The 21,813-nt window shown below is 35.1% G+C and overlaps 1 protein-coding gene across 1 annotated transcript in view; it reads right to left on the bottom strand.

Moving 5' to 3' along the window:
- LOC140141755 (protein disulfide-isomerase A5-like) overlaps positions 1–21,796 on the bottom strand; it is a 41,373-nt gene extending 19,577 nt beyond the window's left edge. Inside the window, exons 1-8 of the mRNA XM_072163624.1 lie at positions 21,382–21,796; positions 17,502–17,631; positions 10,575–10,662; positions 9,781–9,846; positions 5,654–5,699; positions 2,544–2,636; positions 1,911–1,971; positions 457–524 (exon numbers count right to left, since the gene is read on the bottom strand). Of these exons, the coding sequence (XP_072019725.1) occupies positions 457–524; positions 1,911–1,971; positions 2,544–2,636; positions 5,654–5,699; positions 9,781–9,846; positions 10,575–10,662; positions 17,502–17,631; positions 21,382–21,432 (603 nt within the window). The 5' untranslated portion in view covers positions 21,433–21,796. The remainder of the gene's footprint in view (positions 1–456; positions 525–1,910; positions 1,972–2,543; positions 2,637–5,653; positions 5,700–9,780; positions 9,847–10,574; positions 10,663–17,501; positions 17,632–21,381) is intronic.
- Positions 21,797–21,813: the final 17 nt, after the last annotated feature.

The raw sequence follows: 21,813 nt of genomic DNA, 5'->3' as shown, positions 1-21,813 counted from the left end.
GTTCTAATATGGATCGCTTCCAATAACATCACTAGCAACAACAAATCTTCAGAGCAATAACATCCGCTGAAGACACCGGTTGATCCGGTGAAAGCGCTCTGGTGAGTGAAATTTGAGTAGTGTAGAAGTCTTAAATTGCCTCCTATTTACGTTTATCGCTACGTATGAATATACATCATTATAATTTACATATTGTTGCTGAATATTCATGAGATATTTATAAGATCACAAACGGGGAAGTGGTCAAAATACTGCACATGGACGCTGTCACAATTGACCAATGAGATATCAGGATTACAAAATAAGTATTTATGAGGTCCAGTAATATGTAGTTCATCCTGAGGGAGCCGTAGGTGGCATCTCATTTGCTTTCTTTGATGGTCCGGGTTAGTGGTCTTTATCCTACTAACAAAACTTAAACCCATGCAGTGCTGGTACTATATTATAGATACTTACAGCTTCTCCCTTGAGCTCAGATGCTGCTCCGGAAAACTCTGGTTTCATCTTCTTACAATGACCACACCCTATAAAATCATTAACCAAGTCAATAACATCATTATATTAACAAACTAGATGGACCGCGGTTCTCGGATGTCGCGGTTTTCGACGCAAAGCGTCGACCATGATGCCTCCACCAAAGGGAGTGATGTGGCGCGTACTCACAAGTTGATACAAAGCTGGGTGACCCCGGATGACCCCTGGGTGACCCCTAAATGACCTCCCAAACATTTGGCTCTAAATGTGACTGTACTCACCAAGTTTCATGGCCATATGATAGTTCAAACTAATTTGACCTCAGATGACCCCTGGTGACCCCAAAATGACCTCCCAAAAATCTGGCTTTAAATGTTGACTGTACCCACCAAGTTTCATGCCCATATGACAGTTTTTACTAATTTGACCTCAGATGACCCCTGGTGACCCCAAAATGACCTTCCAAAATTTGGCTCTAAATGTTGACAGTACCAACCAAGTTTCATTCCCATACGACAGTTTTTAGTAATTTGACCTCAGATGACCCCTGGATGACCTCGGATGACCCCAAAATGACCTTCCAAAAATTTGGCTCTAAATGTTGACTGTACCCACCAAGTTACATGCCCATATGACCATTTTTGCTAATTTACTAATTTGACCTCAGATTGACCTTTGACCTCAGTATATGACCTTGAACCCCACCCAAAAAAAAGTATCCATAGTTTTTGACCATGACGCACCTATCCTGAAATTCTGAAGTCAATCCGCCCATTCATGCCCGAGATACAGCATCCGGACGGACGGAAGCACGGAAGGATGGAAGCTCGGAAGCTCGGACATTGCAAAAACAGTATGCCTCGCGGTGGAGGCATAAAAAAAGCATTGTTGCTATATACAGAATGTTGATAATTCATTGGAAGGTTTTAAAATATATAGAATAATTATTAATAATTTTATTTACATTATTATTATTAGCTTCCAATGTATGTTATATTTTTAATAATGCTAATATTACAATTTATTCCATAAATGTTATGTTAATTAACAATGCAAATATATTCCATGTAAATTTTCAATAATTTAATATTTTCCCTGTACAAAGATAGAGTCACATTTCAAATATTTACACAGCACAGAAATGTGTCATTTGACTACAGTCAATTTAGTGTCATTTGCCATTCATACATTCATACAGCATGTGGGATTGGTCGATAGCCGGGCATAAACAACCTAAAATGCCTGGTTTTCTGAAAGTAAACAAGCCGCCCTAGAACCCATGAACGCTCACGAGTTGGATAATACATATGCTCGCGCACTATTTACCCAAAGCACAAGAGCTGTACACGATGGACTGGGCATAAACAATTGTTTAGTCATAAAGATCACAAATGAACCCCTAATTTATTAGAGTAAATACACTACATAATACTTACATGGTGCATAAAACATGGTTAAGATGGGCTTCTTTTCTTTCTTTAATAGCTTGTCTAGTTGCTGAAACAAGAGGCAGACAAATAGCAGGGTTAGTTCTATGTGTTGTTTACTTCATTTCTATATACAAGTAAATTTAGTAATTCTTGGCCAATCTCGAACATTATGAACGCTAGTGGCTCTGAGATAAACACACATGCAGATAGCGCGGTACAGAAGAAAGCATACATGCGCCTTACATTGCGTACATGCTTAGTACGCTACATGGACACAACGCTAATGTTCCAGCTTGGCCAAGAATTACTTAATTTACCTGTAGGTACCATGGATCATTAATAGTATCTGCAGGAGTATCCTGCAATCCCAGTATCCCACAGAGTTGCTCCTGTAGGATCCAAACACATACTAGAATATATATTCCCTCTATTGTATGCTCCTACCTTTCTACTAGGGCCTACCTTTCTACAAGGGCCTATCTAGAGATGTTGTACCCGGTACACCCTTTGTACCACGCTCCTAATCATAAACAACCATTTGCTTATATTATACAACCCTATATGTCTACTCCTACATGATTAAACAATCTACCAAGTTGCGTACAAGAACAAGTTCCGTCCATAATTCAAGACCCTTACCTTACTGCTGTATAGATGTACTACATCCTTTGCTTCAGGCTCCTCATCCCATGGTACTTCGCCTGTAGGATCCTTCAGGAAGTTAACCATAGACTAAAACAGAATGAAGCAAAAACACAAAAAATATATTTTAACATAAACTTGGCTGCTTTGGTAGTGAGAGAAAAAGCTGCAGTCAGGGGAGGAAAAAATTTTTATTTTGTGAATTGGGTTTAATTTCACTTTTATTAAATTTAAAATAATCTACTGTGTAGCCATTATTTTCGCATGAAGATATATTCGCAGATGCAAGGTTCACTAACATTTTCGCAAGGTGATGATTGCTCAGGTTGTATATATCTTATTATGTAATTATGAACCTTATCAGTATTATAGTATTATAAGGTTCATTTTCGTGCAAATTCGCGGGGTGTTTACTCGCGATCCTATGTCAAACTGTGAAAATTAAAACTACCGCAAAAATTTGGGCTTATACAGTACTCCTGTCAGTATGTCATTCATTTTTGTGCTGGGTTGCCGTGGCAACCCAGCACTTATTGTTTGATTTCAGTTTTCTGTTGTTTCTATTAGTAATTCATGAAGAAAACAGAAAACTAAAAATATTGCAAAAAAATTATCAAAATCATGGTTATGACAAACATGAATACTAAAATTGGCCTGTGCAGATATCAGAAATATTGTGTTGATTTTGCATTTTAAGGTAAAATAGGTATATGTTTTAGGAAATAATATTTCTGAATCTAGACTAGGAAGTTTTGATGGTTCTCTTCACTAGCACACTGAGCTTGGCAGGCTATGGGTTCTATGGGCAGACACACCGGGTACCATGCATGCTTTGTTGTTGTCCACTATCTGCCATGTATGGCCTGTATCTCTGTTGGGAGCTACCTGCTGAGTAGGGAGCAATGAATACACATGTTCCTTAATCTCTTCATGTAGATAGTGGTCTGTCTGTGGTGGTCTGTTATCAAATATATGTTGGATAATTTTCAACTACATGTAACATGGTTGACCCTGCACCTATGCTGCAACATGCAGCATAGTTATTTGAGGGAAGACCTGTGTTAATAAATAAACAAGATCACTGCTTGGAAATAAGATAGGCCTGTGTACATTTCCTGGTAACAAGATGGTGATCAAAAGCTATTGATGCACACATCACCTTCAAATATTTGGGTCTATTTTTATGATGACAGAAATGTCAAAACTAGAATGAAGCATTAGAGCATACGTAATGATTGGATTTTGTTACGAATATTATCAATAAACATTCACTTATTGGCTTTAAAGGTGCTATTTTGGGGTTCAGTTTGTGTAGGCCTGATATACTGGTACTTAAAAAAATATATATTTCTTGAAAGTTTGCTTGTTACTTTGTATGCTTAAATCCTCAAAAAACAAAAAGAGCTATGAATTAATCTATACTATAAGGTGCAAACGTCGGTTCCGACTCATGTCATCCAAACTTGGTGATAATAATATTTGAGTAGGGGGACAACACGTGAGTGGAGATATTTGAGGTCAAAGGTCATTTAGGGGTCAAATGAGGTCATTGTTGATTTAGATAAAGCGATGGGGAAATTGCCCTCCTTTGTAAAAGTAAATTTCAATGTCAAACATTACCTAGTGGTAATAATCTGTGTAAGGGGGCATCAAGTGAGTGAAAATGTTTTGAGGTCATAGGTCATCTAGGGATCATATTTTAAAATTGTTCAGTATTGGGCTGTAAGTTAGTGAACGTAAACCTTAGGAGGAGTAACAACATAAAGAGCATAAAAGTATACAAATTGGAATGGAACTGTTGTAAGGAATCCAACTGAATTATCAGTATCTGGGAAAAAGTGCCTGATTTTGAGGTTTGAACCAACCGAATCTTTGCACTTCAAATTATTTTGACTTTTTTTTATAAAAAGAAACATAAAGTTACTCAATGTGAACAACCATGTCCCAGCACATCCCTTTTTAAAGGGATTTTTATTTACAGACAGATAGAAAGTATATATATAGGATCTCATACATGCTCATCTATCAGGGCACAGTTCATTAACCCCAACTACTTGTACATCCACAAGATGACCTTTGAATATCTTGGGTACAAAACCTCATACTCCATATGCCTCAGGTCAAATTTTCAGTAACAATTGTTAAATAGGGGTTGCTGAACTATGGCACTGGGAAATGAGGCAATTTGCTTCATGAGAAACGAACAGGTGCTTTGTTCAATCAAGCATCTGAGCGTAGTTATTTGAACATTTGTTTCATTTATACATATAACGGCTGTATAACCAGCTTTTAAAGGCCATATGGGCCGGAAGCCTGCAAATAAATGTACAGCCCAAAAGTACATGTACTGATATATGTAAAAGAAAAAATTCAACCAGTTTTGATAAACTGACACACAAAATCTAGAAATAAAAATTAAATTAAATTAAAAACAATCAAAACAGCATTAACTGCACACATATTTCATGTCACAGATGCTTTGTTACCAGGGACCTGTACCCCATTCTTGACGATGTCACTGGTTCATACCTCTTCTGTGAGACATTGAAATGAGTTCAAAATTGTGATGTGATCAAGCAAAATGAATCTGATGTCGGAATATTGATTTTGAGGTAATGCCAATAATAGTATTCAACTTCCGTTGTACATGCATGTGTGTTTCATAGTTCTGCGCAACACTAAAATAGCCAATGTTATCTTTGGAATCATAAGTTTAATTATAATGTAGTTTTCAGCAAAATGAAGCTCTGAGAATGGCTCATGTAATGAAATCGAAAACAGAATTTTGATTTTGATCGACATCAGTTCGATTTTTCACAGGGGAAATGAAAGATAAAATTGTATGTGGTTTCCAATTTTAAAAGAAGAAAATGTAATGCGAATGGAATTAAAAAAGTAAAAAGTGACGGTTATGAATGAGGTTAGTGACTTTGTATCACTTATTTTTCACAGTACCCTTAAAACAACTGATGCACAGTTATTAATCTCTGATTGATGGTCAATCCAAAGATCAAACTAATTTGGTTCTATTGCCTTTAATACAAAGCTTCACCATTTGCTGACATGGCTTACAGATCCCTAACATTCTTATCCCTGGAGTGACTTACCTTGAGAGTCTCTTGTCTGTCATAATCTTTGTTGAAATCACCATCTCTGTAAAAGAAAACAATATAAAATGAGATGAAATCATGGAAGAATCCAATATGTGTACAAATCACTTCATGGTCATACTCTATACACACCTTGGTACACACCTTGGTACACACCTTGGTGGTGGACATTTTATAAATGAATTTAGAAGAGCAGCAACAACACCACTTGCATTGCATTCCATCACACAAAATTTGAGGAAAAAAGAATCCGGCACTTTTATTTTAGGGCCATTTTTCTAAAACTGGATGTAGTTCTATGGAGAGCGGGCCTATTGAGGGTGCTACAACCGATACCTCAATGATAATGAAACCTAGGTGTATACATGACCATAATGTCTCAAACATGGGTCTCACTTTTGTCCATTTGGAATATCGATGATCCCTTTTTCTGGACCAATTTTTGTGTATAGAGGGGTCATTGTCCCAAAATGTTCCCATTTTAAACAAACAATTGCCCAATTTTGCCTAACTGTAGCTAACTGTTTGCATTATATAAGGCTGAAAATTTGGACTCTTGGTATAGTGATAGGTCCAACTTCTCAGTGGCACAACCCTACTCAAACCCAAACCAACCCAGGCTTTACTACATGTATCTTACCAACAGTCTTGAACGCAAAAGAAAAGAAAAGTTGCCTTGCGCAATATATGGATACTATAATCATCATCTACCCAAAAAAAAAATTGTATCATTCAACTTTTAAATTGTCTTTTTGGGTGTAAAATTCTGCAAGAAACTGCCTCCTATTGAAATGTAACTTGTACAGTTTATGAAAATATAAATAACATGTAGCTAACTGCTAACACAGCAAAAATTAATTTTACTGGTACATGTTGACAACGCACACGTGTGATCTAATTAATTTCTAGTTAACATGCATCCACAAATGAATATATTTGCAAATTGTGATGATTGTTATACTAGTATGTGTGGGTTGACACCACTATGAAATGAGATTAAAGGTGGGTGGTTGGTGCAATTTTTTAGAATGGCATTTCATTCCTTATCTTGATGTGAGAGGGCACATTATTTCACATTTGTTTACTGGCAAAGGTCTGGAAATATAATGTGTCATAAATCAAAATCACAAAATCACAAAAAGATTTTCTACTATTCATTACATGATATTCTGATTGTACGTCATAGATTCAGTAAGCCAAGACTTTCTTCCTGTCATCAATTGCGAAGTTTTTGTTTACGACTGACGATGCTACATATAAATACTTGCATGCATGGCAGAAACCCGACTCTGCCATTAATAATTAGAGGGGTTTGAGTATGCAATTGACACATCTCAACTGGAGGGTCATATTGGGCTGTTCCAGTTGAAATCCATACACCCCATATGGTGGACATGACATTAATCTCACACACAGGGAGTGTGAATTTCAAAAGGGGTTATTTGAATGGGTGACTCCAATGAAATCTACATGGGCAACTCTATGTAGTAGATTATGGTAAGGATTTCAGACGGAAAAGCCCATTTGACACCTCAATCAGGGATACAGATCATGTTACAACATTTTGCAAAAAAAGTGTTTGTAATATCTTTAAGGGCTTTAAATCAGCTTCATCGGCAAGAATTTTAATTTTGAAGCAAGTATCTTACATTAAGATTAAAAAAAAGTGTCAAATTATGTACTTCTTAAATTTCTTTTTTCAATTTTCTTTTTTCATCTATGTCTTTCAACTGAAGGTACATGTACCTTATATTTCCAGCAGAAAAGTCCACTGACACTTAAACTAACAAATGCAAGTAGCCATCTCTATTTATTATACCGATGTAAATCCCCTTGCACTAAATAGTAAACCGGATACATCACAATAAACGATGACGTGGATAAAATGAGCACATAAAAATACCAAGACAAGATACATTTAAGATTGATATAGTTTATATAGAGGACGTGTCAGAGTAAAAGTCAATGCAATTTATGACCCAGTCTTGATTACATTGCCATCGAAAATGAAACCTTGTCTTAGTGGACCTTGAAACTTAGTTACTCATACACAGAAAAAAAAGGTTCTGAAATTGAAAATGAGAGTGACAGTAAAACGTGATCAAAGTGACCTAAATGTCCTATCCTTTCCACTGGCCTTTTTGCAAAAAGAAATTCTAGATTCACTAAAATTCTTCTTAGGTTTTTCATCATAAATTTGATACATTGTTGGTATTTTTTTTTTTTTTTTAAAAACAAAATTGATACATTTTCTTGCCTTTTTACAGATAATTTTCAATTTTGATACTCCTCAGCAGTGGTTCCTCTTTATACTGCCGGACCAATCCTCCCCCCTCACAAGCACAGGAATTCAACCAAAGTCAAAGATGACCTCTGCCCTTCCCCTAAAAAACCTGATGCAGACTCATTCGACATGAGTGCATATTATTCCATCAAATAATGCTCCTGTGACTTTCCATCCCAGCTAAAGATAAGTGAAAGTCCTTTTCTGGTTCTGGATATTACATGTAATTAACTTAATTAGCCTTTAAATGTTATGAAGACTGAACAAAATTGTTGTACATCTGCACATTTTGTTTCTCCTATCGTTTTACATAATGTACTTGATGTTTCCAGGTTAGTTTTGTGGTTTTGACGTGACCTTTTTATTTCAATTACAGAAGTACCATGCACCATTGAACTTTCAAATTAAGTCATCATGAAGAATATTGCATTAGTGGTTAGACAAGATCTTTATGATGAGATATGGGTCACCAGCTTTTGGCTTGGCAACATACATACATGTATGTGTATATACAGAAGGCTGTATATATACAGAAGGCTATTATTAAAACTGGTATGACACAGACAGAAGACCTAACAACTGTCTATTAAAAATTAAACCCAGGCCCATTGACATCATTTTTAAGGGAGGTACTTACTAAAGGTGCAGGACTCACAAAATGTTGATGGGGGAGGGGGAGGAATCAGTGTAAAGTATAACAAAGCGACTTTTTGAATATTTTTCCTTAATTGAATTTTGTATTTGTTCCTTTTTACCCACATTTACATTTCAGCGACTTTTTGAATATTTTTCCTTAATTGAATTTTGTACTTGTTCCTTTTTACCCACATTTGCATTTCAACAACTTTTTGAATATTTTTCATTTATAGGAAAATTCCACTTGCATAAATAGGAAAATTCCTTTTTGCGGATGTGACCCTGTATCCCCGTCTACTGGTTTGTTGAAGTTCCACACTTACAATTTACTGATTTTCAGCTGTCCTTTCTCCATGTTACCAAATGAAAGTGTTGCTAATTTTATGACTCAAGTTACTCACTTTTCTACACTACATGTTATGATGGCAACTGTTAATATACACTGAAATGTTAGAGTGTCAAGTTTTTGTTTTATTTGTCATCATCAATGGTCAATGTCATTAGTCTAAACAGTATATGATTGAGAGTAGACTTTCGAGTTACCAGACTTGATTCTCAAAACGAGTAAAATCATCAAAGACTTGAGTTTCGAGTCGAGTCAAATCATCAAAGACATGAGTCAAGTCATTTAAAATCTTGAGTCGAGTTAAGTTATTTGGAATTTGAGACTCGAGTCAAGTTCAAGTCCGAATCATTTGGGATTTGAGAACTGAGTCAAGTCACAAGTCCGAAAATGTCAAATCGAGTCAGAGTTGAGTCATAGTTATTGCAAGTCTGATATATACCACTGTCAAGAGCCTACTGTTACAAATACACTCATCTTCAAAGTACTTACTTGTAATGTTTGAGTGCCAAATCGAGTCAGAGTCAGAGTCTGAGTCAAGTCATAGTTATTGCAAGCCTGATATATACCAATGTCAAGAGCCTACTGTTACAAATACACTCATCTCCAAAGTACTTACTGGTAATGTTTGAGTGCCAAATCGAGTCAGAGTCAGAGTCTGGGTCACGTCAGAGTTATTATAAGTCTGATATATACCAATGTCAAGAGCCTACTGTTACAAATACACTCATCTTCACAATACTTACTGGTAATGTTTGAGTGCCAAATCGAGTCAGAGTCGAGTCATAGTTATTACAAGTCTGACACATACCAATGTCAAGAGCCTACTGTTACAAATACACTCATCTTCAAAGAACTTACTGGTAATGTTTGAGTGCTATATTTTTGGGGTTCACCTTGTACTTTTTACACAGCTTCTTAGCATCACTGAAAGAACAAAAAGCACAAGAAATAATTTATTTAAATATTCACAAAAAGTAACAGACATTATGTCAATACTTAATCCTTAAAAAGCATGTAACAGGCAGCCAACTGCAGAGTCACTTGTACTGACCATCCATGAAGTGAGCCCAAGACCTTTGCCAAAATCCAAAATCTTTGCACCTATTGACCATTCTCTGGCACTGCATGGAAGTTGATCTCTTTCACCGATATGTTTATTCCTCTTTCACTGAATTTTATACCACAGGTCTTGCCGTTTGAGGCAAGCGAGCGGTCTCGCTCGCCACCACTCGCACAAACTCAATTTCTAGTGAGCGATTTTCCACTCGCCATAGACACTAAATATCGCTCGCAGCGAATCACCCAAATTGAACTACATTCAAGTTTCATCATATTTGATTTATCGTAATAACTTTGCCTTAATTTCTAAAAACGGAAGAGAGGGTATCAACAGTACGTAAGTGTTTCATATTGGTCAACTATGTCTTTTAGACCTAGAGTATGATGCGACCACTACTTACTAGAGAGTGATTCAGCTCTGAGAGTGATTCAACCACTAGCCCAGCATCATGCTAGCGAGTGATTGGCCACTCGCCTTTAAAATCTAGATGGCAAGGCCTGATACCAATACTTCTTTTTCCATTAAATCAAATCACAAATAGGACCTAGATCAATAAAAACTTACAAAAGATTAAACATTACACAATACATACCTGCAATCTACATATGCCAGTGTTGATAGCCCCTTCATCTCTGCTGCCACATTACTAAATAAATCTATCAGTTTCTTGCCATCTTTAGCTGTAAAAATTGACAAATATATTTGAAAATTAAATTATAATAATTTCACAGTACATCTTTGCAGTATTATTTGGGTGTAAATTAAATTTTTAAACACATCAATGGCATTAATCTGTAACTGACCACATCGTCATGACCTGTCCCAACCAGTCATTGTATTTTAATTCATCTCATACAGCTCCTACAAAAATTGTAACTCTGGAACAGGCTTTTGTCAAAATTTTAAAGTTTTTTTTTATCAACGACGACACCACATAAGCGGTGGCGGTGCCAGGAATTTTATTTGGGGGGTATTGGAGGGGCAAAGTGAATTTCAGGGAGTCGAAACAACCAATTGTGGAATTTTTCTAATTTTGGGTTTTTATTATTATTATAACACATTTACAAAGCGCATAAACGTAAAAAACATCTCAATGCGCTAACAAGCAAATTGACAAAATCAACTGGGGCAAGAAATATATGGGGGGGGAGAGCAAATACCCCAACTTGCTCCCACCCTATAGTGCCGCCACTGCACATAAGCTATGGGTCAACATACACATTCTCTAAAACCATTTCATAACTGATTTCAATGCATCGTCATGCCTCATTGCTTCAATCTTTTTACCATAGTGTCCTCTTAGCTTGTAGTTTTGAACAAAAAGTTTAAAAAAATCTGCAGTGATTTATGGTGAACTAGGAAAAGGCATAAACTCACTCAGCACACTTTACAAGAATACATAAAAAGGATTGTTTATTCATTTCTTTTGGTTTGATAATTAGTTTTTACCAAACTATAGAGGATTCAACTGTATCATTTCACTCTTGAGAGAATCCAGGCAAAAATATTTGAGCAATATTTTACTGAGTTTATGTGAAAAATACAAGTTTCTCAAATCTTTATTTTTATGGAGGTATTGTAATGATGTTGGGACAAGATGTGAATTAGTCCATCATCATTTAATGATGATACAATGACTGAATGAAACCAAAAACAAAACAGTGCCACATATCACAACGAGAATGGATCCATAATCAATCAATCAATAATGTATGCATAGAGTTGCACGTGTTGGACCACCTGTTAAAATTACTGTAAATAAATGTGATTTTCATTACATGTGATTTTCATAAATAATGTGATTTCCATTTAAATGTGATTTTCATTACAGGTTTGCCACTGATGGTAATATTCACAAATTTTGTTATACTGTATCCAAGTATCGATCGTCACCCTGCTTTACAACTCCCCAAGTCATTTTTGCAATTTTGAGAACACTATACAAAAAATGTTTCAAGCATTCAATTCACCAATCTTTGCACACTTTAGAACATGATGAGACAAATCAAAAGGAATAATTAGAAATGAATAAGGTGATTACGTAACTGATGCATACTTGAACCATATTTTGTACTGGATCTCAAAATTACAAAAAATGACTTGGGCAATTATCGTAGCAAGGTGATGATATGCAATGATGTTGGGACAAATTGTCTATTGATCTATCTCCAATTAATGATGATACAATGAGCGAATGAAAATAAAGACAAAACTGTACCACATGCTATTAACAAGCATCTGTATCTCTAATCAATCAATCAATAATTTATAGAGTTGCATTATGTGTTACAATGTAGATCATGATTGAATGAGTGTGATTTTCAGTTAGGGATGTACAATAATGCCACAAATTAATTCAAGTATTTGGCCCATGGTGCACCGCCCCTAATAAGGGACTGTTCACAAACACTTGTTAGGGGGCCTGATGCAAAAAAAATTCATCACAAAAATTTTTTGGGCCCCCCTTTCGAGATCTCAAAAATTTCAGGGCCCCTCTTTTTGACATGAAAATTATGGGTCAACCCCATAGAAAAGCATATAAACTCAATTTTCCCAGGAAAATTTTTGATCATTTTTTTCAGGCCCCCCCCCCCTTAGGAGGGTCAAAAATTTTAAGGGCCCCTTTTTGCATCAGGCCCCCTAACAATTTGAATGAAAACTCTGTAAGCGACCCCTTTTCAATAATGCACATTGCACATACATGATACATGTACAACTTCATGACTTATGTCTGAATGAAATTACATCCTTTAAAGCTCTAAAGGATTATAATGCTTTTGACCACAGATACACAGTTATGTGTGAAAATTATCCCCTTTGTAACTTTCATTTGATAATTTAATAATAAGCGCTCCCCAAAAATGACTGACTTATAAATGCCCGGGTAATAATAAGGTCAAATCGGCACACAGTTTCCTCTAGAAGATAAGTAGCTAATTTATTACTGGTCTCATCAATATCTCATGACAAATTAGCACACATGTGATATAGCTGAAGATGATATTGAATTCTGACATGCAGTCTGAGTCAGTCAGCATGATGGTAGGCAGACCATAAAGTAAATACCGTAGATACCAGACCTGCCTAGCTCACTATGATTAAAATCTTACACACTAATAGGATAATGTTACGTGTACAATTGATTGCACTGTAGCGTTGAACAGCCTGGATTTGATATTAATTTTTAAAACTGTCTACATTTCTATGATTTTCTTTTCAATTCTAAATTTCAAATTCAGGTGCTATTAAATAATATTATTGCAGACAAAAAATTTGCCAAATTTGGGAAAAATAGTATTTTAAACTTTTTGGTTGCACATTTTTTGTTTATTTTCTATTCAGGTAGACTAAACAAAACAATTCGAGTCCCTCCCGGAGCTTCCCGGGAAGCACCCTACCATACCGACATGCAATTGTGTCAAAATATTAAAAAGATGGACGACACAACTCGAATAAAGTCATGTAGCTCCTTTATTCCATGAATTATCACTGTTAAATGATATTTAACCTGGTCATATTTTGTTTTTAAAGCATGTGCCATTTTTAGCCATTTTCACAGCAACCAAATTGGTACTCTTTTTTCAATATAAAATTAAAACAACTCCTTCTGTCTTTCTTCTGTTAAAAAGACCCCCTAATTTTGTTGTTGTTGTTTTTAATAATTTCAAGTTCACCAAGTTGGAGTTAATTGGACAGTGGTGTCACTGTCAAATTTTCAATTTAATTTGTGTAAAACATTGTTCAACTTCTAGGTAAATTATCTTACTTTTCTTGGGAATATAAAACCTGTCACGGACATAAAACAAACAGCATGTGCATTTTTTACAACATTATTTCCATAGTTCTGCATGGAAGCTTAAATACAAAAAATGGTGCAAATACCTATGGTACCTTCGGAACTGGGTGCTTCACATGATTTAGTGACGACATACATTAAATATATCAGGCCTACTCCCTATTTGTGACACGATCTGGTCCATGGGGGCCAAAGTAGGCATTTTTGAAAAATGAGTTACTGTAATTATTACATTTTACATACAATAGGCTATCATTTACTGAAAACACCAAAGGTCTAGCATACTTGGTTCTAAAGTTATGGAGTTTTTTGATGTATATTTTCTTATGTATTTTATTGTTTTTTACTCCATATTTTTACCTTTATCTCAGTTTCAAATTTGCACCTTTTGGCCCCCATGGACCAGATCGTGTCACATCAGAAAATACAATTTAACTTTTTTTTTTTCATTAAGAAAATATTATCCTGTTTTGGCGAATGAAACATAGCTAAACCTTTTAAGATTTAAAATCCTTTCTAGATCTTTTTTTATCTTTTAGATTAAAATCCTTCATTATGTTCTAGCTGGCAATAAATTCAGAATTTAATAGTTATGCAATTGCAATTTGAGGGAAAGTGGACCAAAAACATGCAATTTTGCATGATTTCTTACAATTGCAGACACAGAACTGACTTTCAAGTATACGTATTCAAGAGCATGCTATGAGTTTGCTCATTAATTTATTTTTTATGTCAATCTTGATAATTGAATATATGAATACAAAAGCCACCCAAGTCCATACGTTGGCCAAATTGAGTTAAGCATGGGAAAGTGTTGCTATACATAGGCCTGTCATATGTTTGAAAGAACAACTCAAATTCATCCTCTGTGTCTATTGAGCATGTGAAAAATAGCATGAAAGAATCAACCCAAGTCCATGATTTGAGTCTTGTAACACATTGATTGAAATCCAGTATGTATAAAAGTCCACTTGTAACATCTTCATTGCTGGAGAGTGACTTTTGAAAAAAATGGGTTTAATCAAGGAAAGTGTGTGGTTTATATTACATGGCAGAATGCTTATCAACATTATACATAACTGTGTGCTTTATTTTGTATTATCTTCCTAGTGGTAATATCATTCCAACATTATTGTCTTTGAATATGATTCAAAAAACCACCCAAGTCCAGAATTTAAAATGAACCCCACGAAGTCCCTGAAATGCTAATCGTCATACCTAATACAGTTTAGCCCACCAATTTGCACGTACAACTTACCATATTGACCAGGTAAATCTAACTGAAGGAATTAAAATGATACACAGGTTTTTTTCTCACAATCACTTCCCATGGACTTGGGTGGGTTTTGGATTCATGTATTCAATTGGTTATAAAAGGTTAAAGAAAATATATTTTCCAACAAAAATTAGAATGCATAACCTGATATTAGTCTTAGTACAAGTCTTTTGGCACAACATAAGAAAAAAACACTAAAAAACACATGTTTTTTGGCCCTTATTTCGAAATATTGGCAAAAGATAATATATTAATATACATTTGTACTGCGCCAAGAAAGTATGGAAAAATAATCACAATTTCAAAACTGAACCATATTGGGGTAAATTTCTTTTTGTAATATGCACTATCTAATCCTGCACATTATGACACCACATTGAATCCAATATAACCTCAAGAAGTAAAGTTACAAGCAATTGAATAGATGAAGGTCCCGTTAGATATTGCATCTATTAAAAAAACAAAGTTACCCCAATATACATGTAGTTCAATTTTGAAATTGTGGTTATTTTTCCAAGTGTAACTTGGATACTTTCTTGGAGCAGTATATTTGACTTTTATAATTGCAATGAACTAAAGGATTTGAATTTAGCTACATTTCATTTGGCAAAACAGGAAAATATTATTTAAACAAAAAAAAATGAGTGCTGTACTTTTCTGGAATAGGGAGGCATGTCATATATTTAAAAAATGTATCAGTCCTACTTCAGTGAATCCATGCTAAGTGTACCATTTCCTGTCCGTCTATGTGACTCTTCTTTCGGGAAATGCACTATTATATATTTTTTATTTTCCCTTCGTCAAGTTCACAATTAAGTTACCGTACACCGGGCCATACAGTATTAATCTTCAACAATTGTAAAATAAATACAAGGTAAGATTTTTAGAAAATGTGTCAATTATAACTGTTAAATTGTTAATTGTTATTAGCCTTGAATCTTTAATTTAAAAACCTGTGAATCTTTAATTTAAAAACCTGTGATTAAACAATTATTTTTTTTAGTTTTTACTTTCATAAATAAATAATTATAAAGTATTCTTAGGTAAACAAACAAAAAATAAATTAATTCAATGAATAAATTAATCACAAATAAAGTAATTAAATTAACTTGCTGACTGCATAAAGTCACCCTTTTAATAAAAACCCTCTCCAGCTTCTTTCATATGCAGACTGCATCCTTACAACATAGCCTATTAAACGAGTATCCAGGGTTGCCAAAAAACTGCAGCCTGAAACACGGGTCAAATAATCAAAAATCTCCCAAATTTTATCTTAACCATTGGTTTCTATGGGACAAGAAACTACTCAAAATCGCGGGAGCCAATATTGAAAAGTCTCCCAATGTTTTTGTTTTTTTATCCGTTGGTTTTTATGGGAGAAGATTTTGTCAATAAGTCACGAGGAAACTCTTCAAATGTTGCCTAATTGGGCTACCAAGTTGCAGGTTTGGCAACCCTGATAGACCATTAGACCAATATCTAATCATGGTGTCATTTGGATCAATGATCAGAACCTGTTTGCATGTTTTAATTAACAAAATAGACATACCCACTACCACCTGTACATTGTAGAAACAAAAATATGAACAGTCTGGTCAGCAATGAAAGTATCTCACTACCTAATATTAATCAGTACTGAGCCTGGAGCCAGTGCTAATTTTACACTACATTTTGGCCATTTTTTGGTCATAATTGGACAAAAATCACTAAAATATTACATTTTCACCTGAACCTTGAATGCATTGCATTGCATTGCATATATTTTGTTCATAGATATTATATCTATATATTCTCCACACCAAATATAAAGTTTCAAAGAAATAGCTCGTTAAAATGCGACTTTTTGGACTAAAAAGAGAGAAAAATCCTTAAATAGGTTGACTGTTGCCATGGAAACAAAATGGAATGTACAAGTTACAAATATGAAAACATAGGCTACACAGCAGAAAAGATTTTCCAGACTTTCCTAAACATTTTGGTAGTATGATTTGGATGGCAGCCATTTTTTATGTGGCTTTCCGTGAAATTTGCTTCTTCATACCAAATTTTACCATATTGACGGTCTGCCGTCAGTTGTCTTAGCAACGAGTTGCCCAATTGGGCTATTCCATTTAAAATCCACACTACCCCTGTGGAAGATTTTGGAAATATCTTCCACAGGGGGAGTATGAATTTCAAATGGAATGGGCAACTCCATTTGAAACTCACCTTCCTCTGTGGAAGATTCAGGTTGAATCTTTCCAGAGGATGTACGAAATTCTAATGGAGCTGCCTAATGTGTTCATTCCATTTGAAATTCATACTTCCTCTGTGGTAGATATTTCAAAAACCTTCCACAGGGTCAGGGATAGTGTGGATTTTAAATGGAATAGCCCATTTGGTACCTTAGTGGAAATAAAAGTGACAACTTCAATCTGACTCTAGTCTAGATGTATGTTGTTACTAACCAGTTTTTGCCCACAAGACCAGCACATTATTCCTTGTCCGTAGCAGCTTCTTGAACTCCTTGACATCATCAACATCTACTACCAATTGTCTGTTTGTGTTCTTCTTGGCTTGTAGTGACAGCTGACAGAGCTGAAAAAGTCAAATAAAAAAATACAAATATTCACATTAAATTCTTTTGACCTAACTAGAGTGGCATGGAGTGAAAGCTGAAGTACTTTGGCCATCTTGTCAGGAAACATGGAGAGGTAGAAAAACATATTTTGCAATTGAGGCTATGGCTGACGAGGAAGGGGATGTCCACCAACATCTTGGACTAATGATGTGAAGCTGGTTTCTAACCAAGGAATGCAAGGTGCAACGCACTTGGCATTAGATCAAGTGAGATGGCGTACTCTTGTGAAGATCACAGCAGCGCTACAGAGCGCCACCTGTGTACAGAGAGATAGAGAACTAGAGTGAACTCCCAACTTTAGCGCCCCTATGGAATTTTCATTTTGTGGTTTGCTTGAATGCATAATTTTGCTATACAAGTTTAACTGTATGTAATGCCTGGAAAAGGCAGGAAATAATTAAAGGTGTTTAGTTACATTTTTCCCTGCATTCGACTGGGGTAGGGTTGGGTGCATGGGTTGATTTATTGGTGCTTTCAGTTAGTCAGACCATTTGCACCATTTTCTAATACATGTACCTTTATCCCAACAATCAATATGGGCGACAATTAAGGTGGGTCACATTACTCCGGGCATGCAGGGGAAACCCTGCCAGTGCGAATATAGACTGCAAACCAAATGCACATGAATCTATAATCTGGGAATGGGCAAGTGTTTATTAAAATTGTTATCACAATATGCCTGCTAATGAGTGTATTATATGTTTTTTGAATGCAATTAATCATAGTTTAAGAACTGTTGTGTTCCTTTTTGTCTTTGGCATTACTTTTTAAAGCAACACGTTGTATGATTTTATCTATCATAGTTGATTACTTTTTTATGTACCAGTATACAATTTATTTGTAAATTGAATTTTGCTGTTGTTTTAAAACTGTTTTTATCACGCTTCGAGGCTGCCTTTGCATGCATTAGTGTGCTTTTAATAAATGTCTTTTATTAATATTATTGTTATCTTTTAAAAGTATAACCTAGATCATATTGTCTATTAGCAGGTTCACAATGCTGCAGTAAATTTGTGAATTCATTTAATGTGACACCCTGCTTAAGATGTGATATTTCTCATCAAGCTTCATATTACACTATACATTGTATACTGCATCCCCCATCTCGTTTGGTGTATCAAATTTTCCCTGTGGATGATTGATAATTCTTAGCATCAATTTACATGAGGCCACACAATATATTGAAAATGAAAACACTCAAGAATCCGTAATGGCATGCATGTATACCATTCTGTATGAGGACACCAGGGGCGGATCCAGGAATTTTCAATTCCACCACCGCACCCACATAAATTCAGGCACCGCTCTGCAAAAATTATGGGGGGGGGGGCACCCTCCTAAATCCGCCCCTGGCCACACATTATTTTTATCTCAATTTATAATAAATGCACAGTATTGGGTAGGGCTGCTACATACATGTAAGAATACGCAATTTGGGTTTTTTTCTGGAGCCATTCACATATTTTGGTTCTAAATGCGGTTTTTGACATAAATTGGGCGGATATGTACCGTATTTCGTCAAATAAACGCCCCTGGGGGCGTTACATTTTCCAAGCGGGGGCGTTTATTCAAGGTCAATTTTAGAACGATAATTCCCGTTAAAATCATTAGGTTAACTTAAAACTCACGCTAAAATGACGAACTCTGAACTAGAAACACCGACTTCTGGTTCACTTCCGGGTTTCTAATCCAGATTTTTGCCAAAAAGTAACGCTATTATCGACCATGTGTGCAACTTGGTAAGCTTACTACACAAGATAGCATGGAAATATCAGCATTTTTGAAACATCTTGGTTGAAAAAAGTGGTGGGGGCGTTTATTTGAGGGGGGCGACTATTTGACTAAATAATTACAAAAATGGGGGGTTTATGATTTTTTTTTTTTAATTCCTTGACTTAGACTAGAGCCAAGTGCTACAATCATTCGTAGTTTTTTAAATGGAGGGAAAATCACCAAAAAATTATAAGTTTGTATATATATCCAAAAGCCCTGGGCAAATATAACTTATGGTCACTTCAGAATCAATATAGAAATGTGACAAAACCAATGAATTTTTATATCTTTAAAAATGGCATGTTCCAAATTTTCCAGTTTATACCAGTTTTAAATCAATATACCGAAACCAAATATACTGAACATTTTCCCCAAAACCCCAAAACAAACAAACAAATTTAACCTTTAGTTTTACTATTAGTATTACCCATCTCTCTTAAACCTTACTACAAAATCTACAAACCTACCAAAGCCCAACTAATAACCTAACATCCTTGCCTCAATGTCCCATTCAAAGAAATAAGGAGCGAAATTGATCTATCGGCCCTGTAAATGAATTAATTATGAATCTGATTAAAAATTAAATAAAGTTTTAAGTACGGTACAGTTGCATGGCCTCATTTCATCAAAATGGTTGCATATGTTTTTATTCATGTATTGCTAATAAACCTTGCAAATAATTTTGGAAAAAATGAGTGCTATTAGGCTCTTCACAATCAATTCTTAGTTTAGGGCCTACTGTTAACCGCCCGTGTCCAAAATTGAAAATTGAAAATATTTATTTTATTTTATTTATATTTGCATTTTGTCCTTTAAAATTGCTACTTTCTAACATTTTATGATCAACAATAAATTTGGAAATTAAAAAAAAATGAGTGCTATTATTATAAAGTTTTTTTCTTAGGTAAGAATTTTTCTTGCGTATTAAACAGTAGGGCCTACAGCTTTTTTCAACCAGCAAGAAAGCTGTTGAATAAAAAAAAAAAAAAAAAAAAACCAAATCTTACGGGCCCAGCAATTAATCTTGTTTATAAAGTTTGTTTTTGCATATTTTCAGAATTTTAGATTTTAAAAAAAAATTTATAATTATCTGAAAACTTACTCCTTAGCAATTACAATATACTGTGTGTAAAGTGATGAATGCTCAGAAATACCCCATATAAACACAGCAACAACAGGATGCATCAAAAATGTATCTAAAAATGATACAATTGAGCTCATCAAAATATTGACCATCAATCGAGTCGACATTCATGCATTGTGATCCACAGCCTCATCCGGGCATGGACTCCACTTTTCACAAAAAGTTGAGATTTTGGCAAGTGCTGAATTTCTCGCAGATTAATTTGTTTAGCAAAAATATCGACAAACTTGTATATTTCACTCTGGTACACCAGAGCGTAATTTACAACACAGTGGCCTACATGTGAGCAGTGTAAAATACATCATGCCTAACTCGCAAGTCTACAGAAATCGGAATCAATTGAAATTTGGGGATTTCATATGCTTTTTTCGTGGATATCTACTGAAAAATGTCATAAAAAGAGGACGCTAGGTAGGATCACAAAATACTAATAACAGTAACACTATTTACATGTGATGCATATACAAAAATATTGATGCTGATACAAAAAAATGATGGACTATAAATACTACATGTAGGCTATAACTTTTAAATTGACTGAACTTTATCATGTGCAAAAACCTAGACCATGATGATGATAATTTTTGTTTTTACATTATAAAACACATGCTTCAACTTAGTCAAGGCAAGTGACAAGCACACGACAAGTGCACATATCCCCATGGCATGCATGGGTGTGCAAATTAATTTATTAATTTTAAAATCATCACATCATTCATGTTCATTTAATTCATGAATTTTGTTTAAATTTTAATATTTTAAACTCATGATGGATGCATACTCTACTCACCCCAAATAAGCTTATCACAAGCAGCGCTAAACACGCCTTGTTTCTCCACATTTTCACTTTAATTGTATCCAATTTTCAACAAGAAAACGATAACATTAATTAAAGGCCAGCCTTGGAAGTTTAATGTTCAGCTCAGCAGTGCAGAGTACATGCACCTGTCGTTCAAGTGCACACATGTGCGTTTGTGCAGGTTTATGGAATTCCGAGTGTACAGACCGCCACGTCTTCTAATTTACCAGTTCCCAAGGTCAGCAGATATTACCATATCAATTACGCCTACTGTCAATAAGTTTGTTCTTTCATTCATACGTAAAATATAACGGGACTAAATCATCCAATCAATCGACAACAGATCGAAGGAGGGTCCACCACTCGTGTGCTCACTCTACCAGTGAAAGTTCATGGATATTGATTGACTGTGAATTGACCTGA

Source organism: Amphiura filiformis, chromosome 20 (genome assembly GCF_039555335.1).
Source record: "Amphiura filiformis chromosome 20, Afil_fr2py, whole genome shotgun sequence".
NCBI lineage: Eukaryota > Metazoa > Echinodermata > Ophiuroidea > Amphilepidida > Amphiuridae > Amphiura > Amphiura filiformis.
This window is presented reverse-complemented; position numbering and strand designations above follow the sequence as displayed.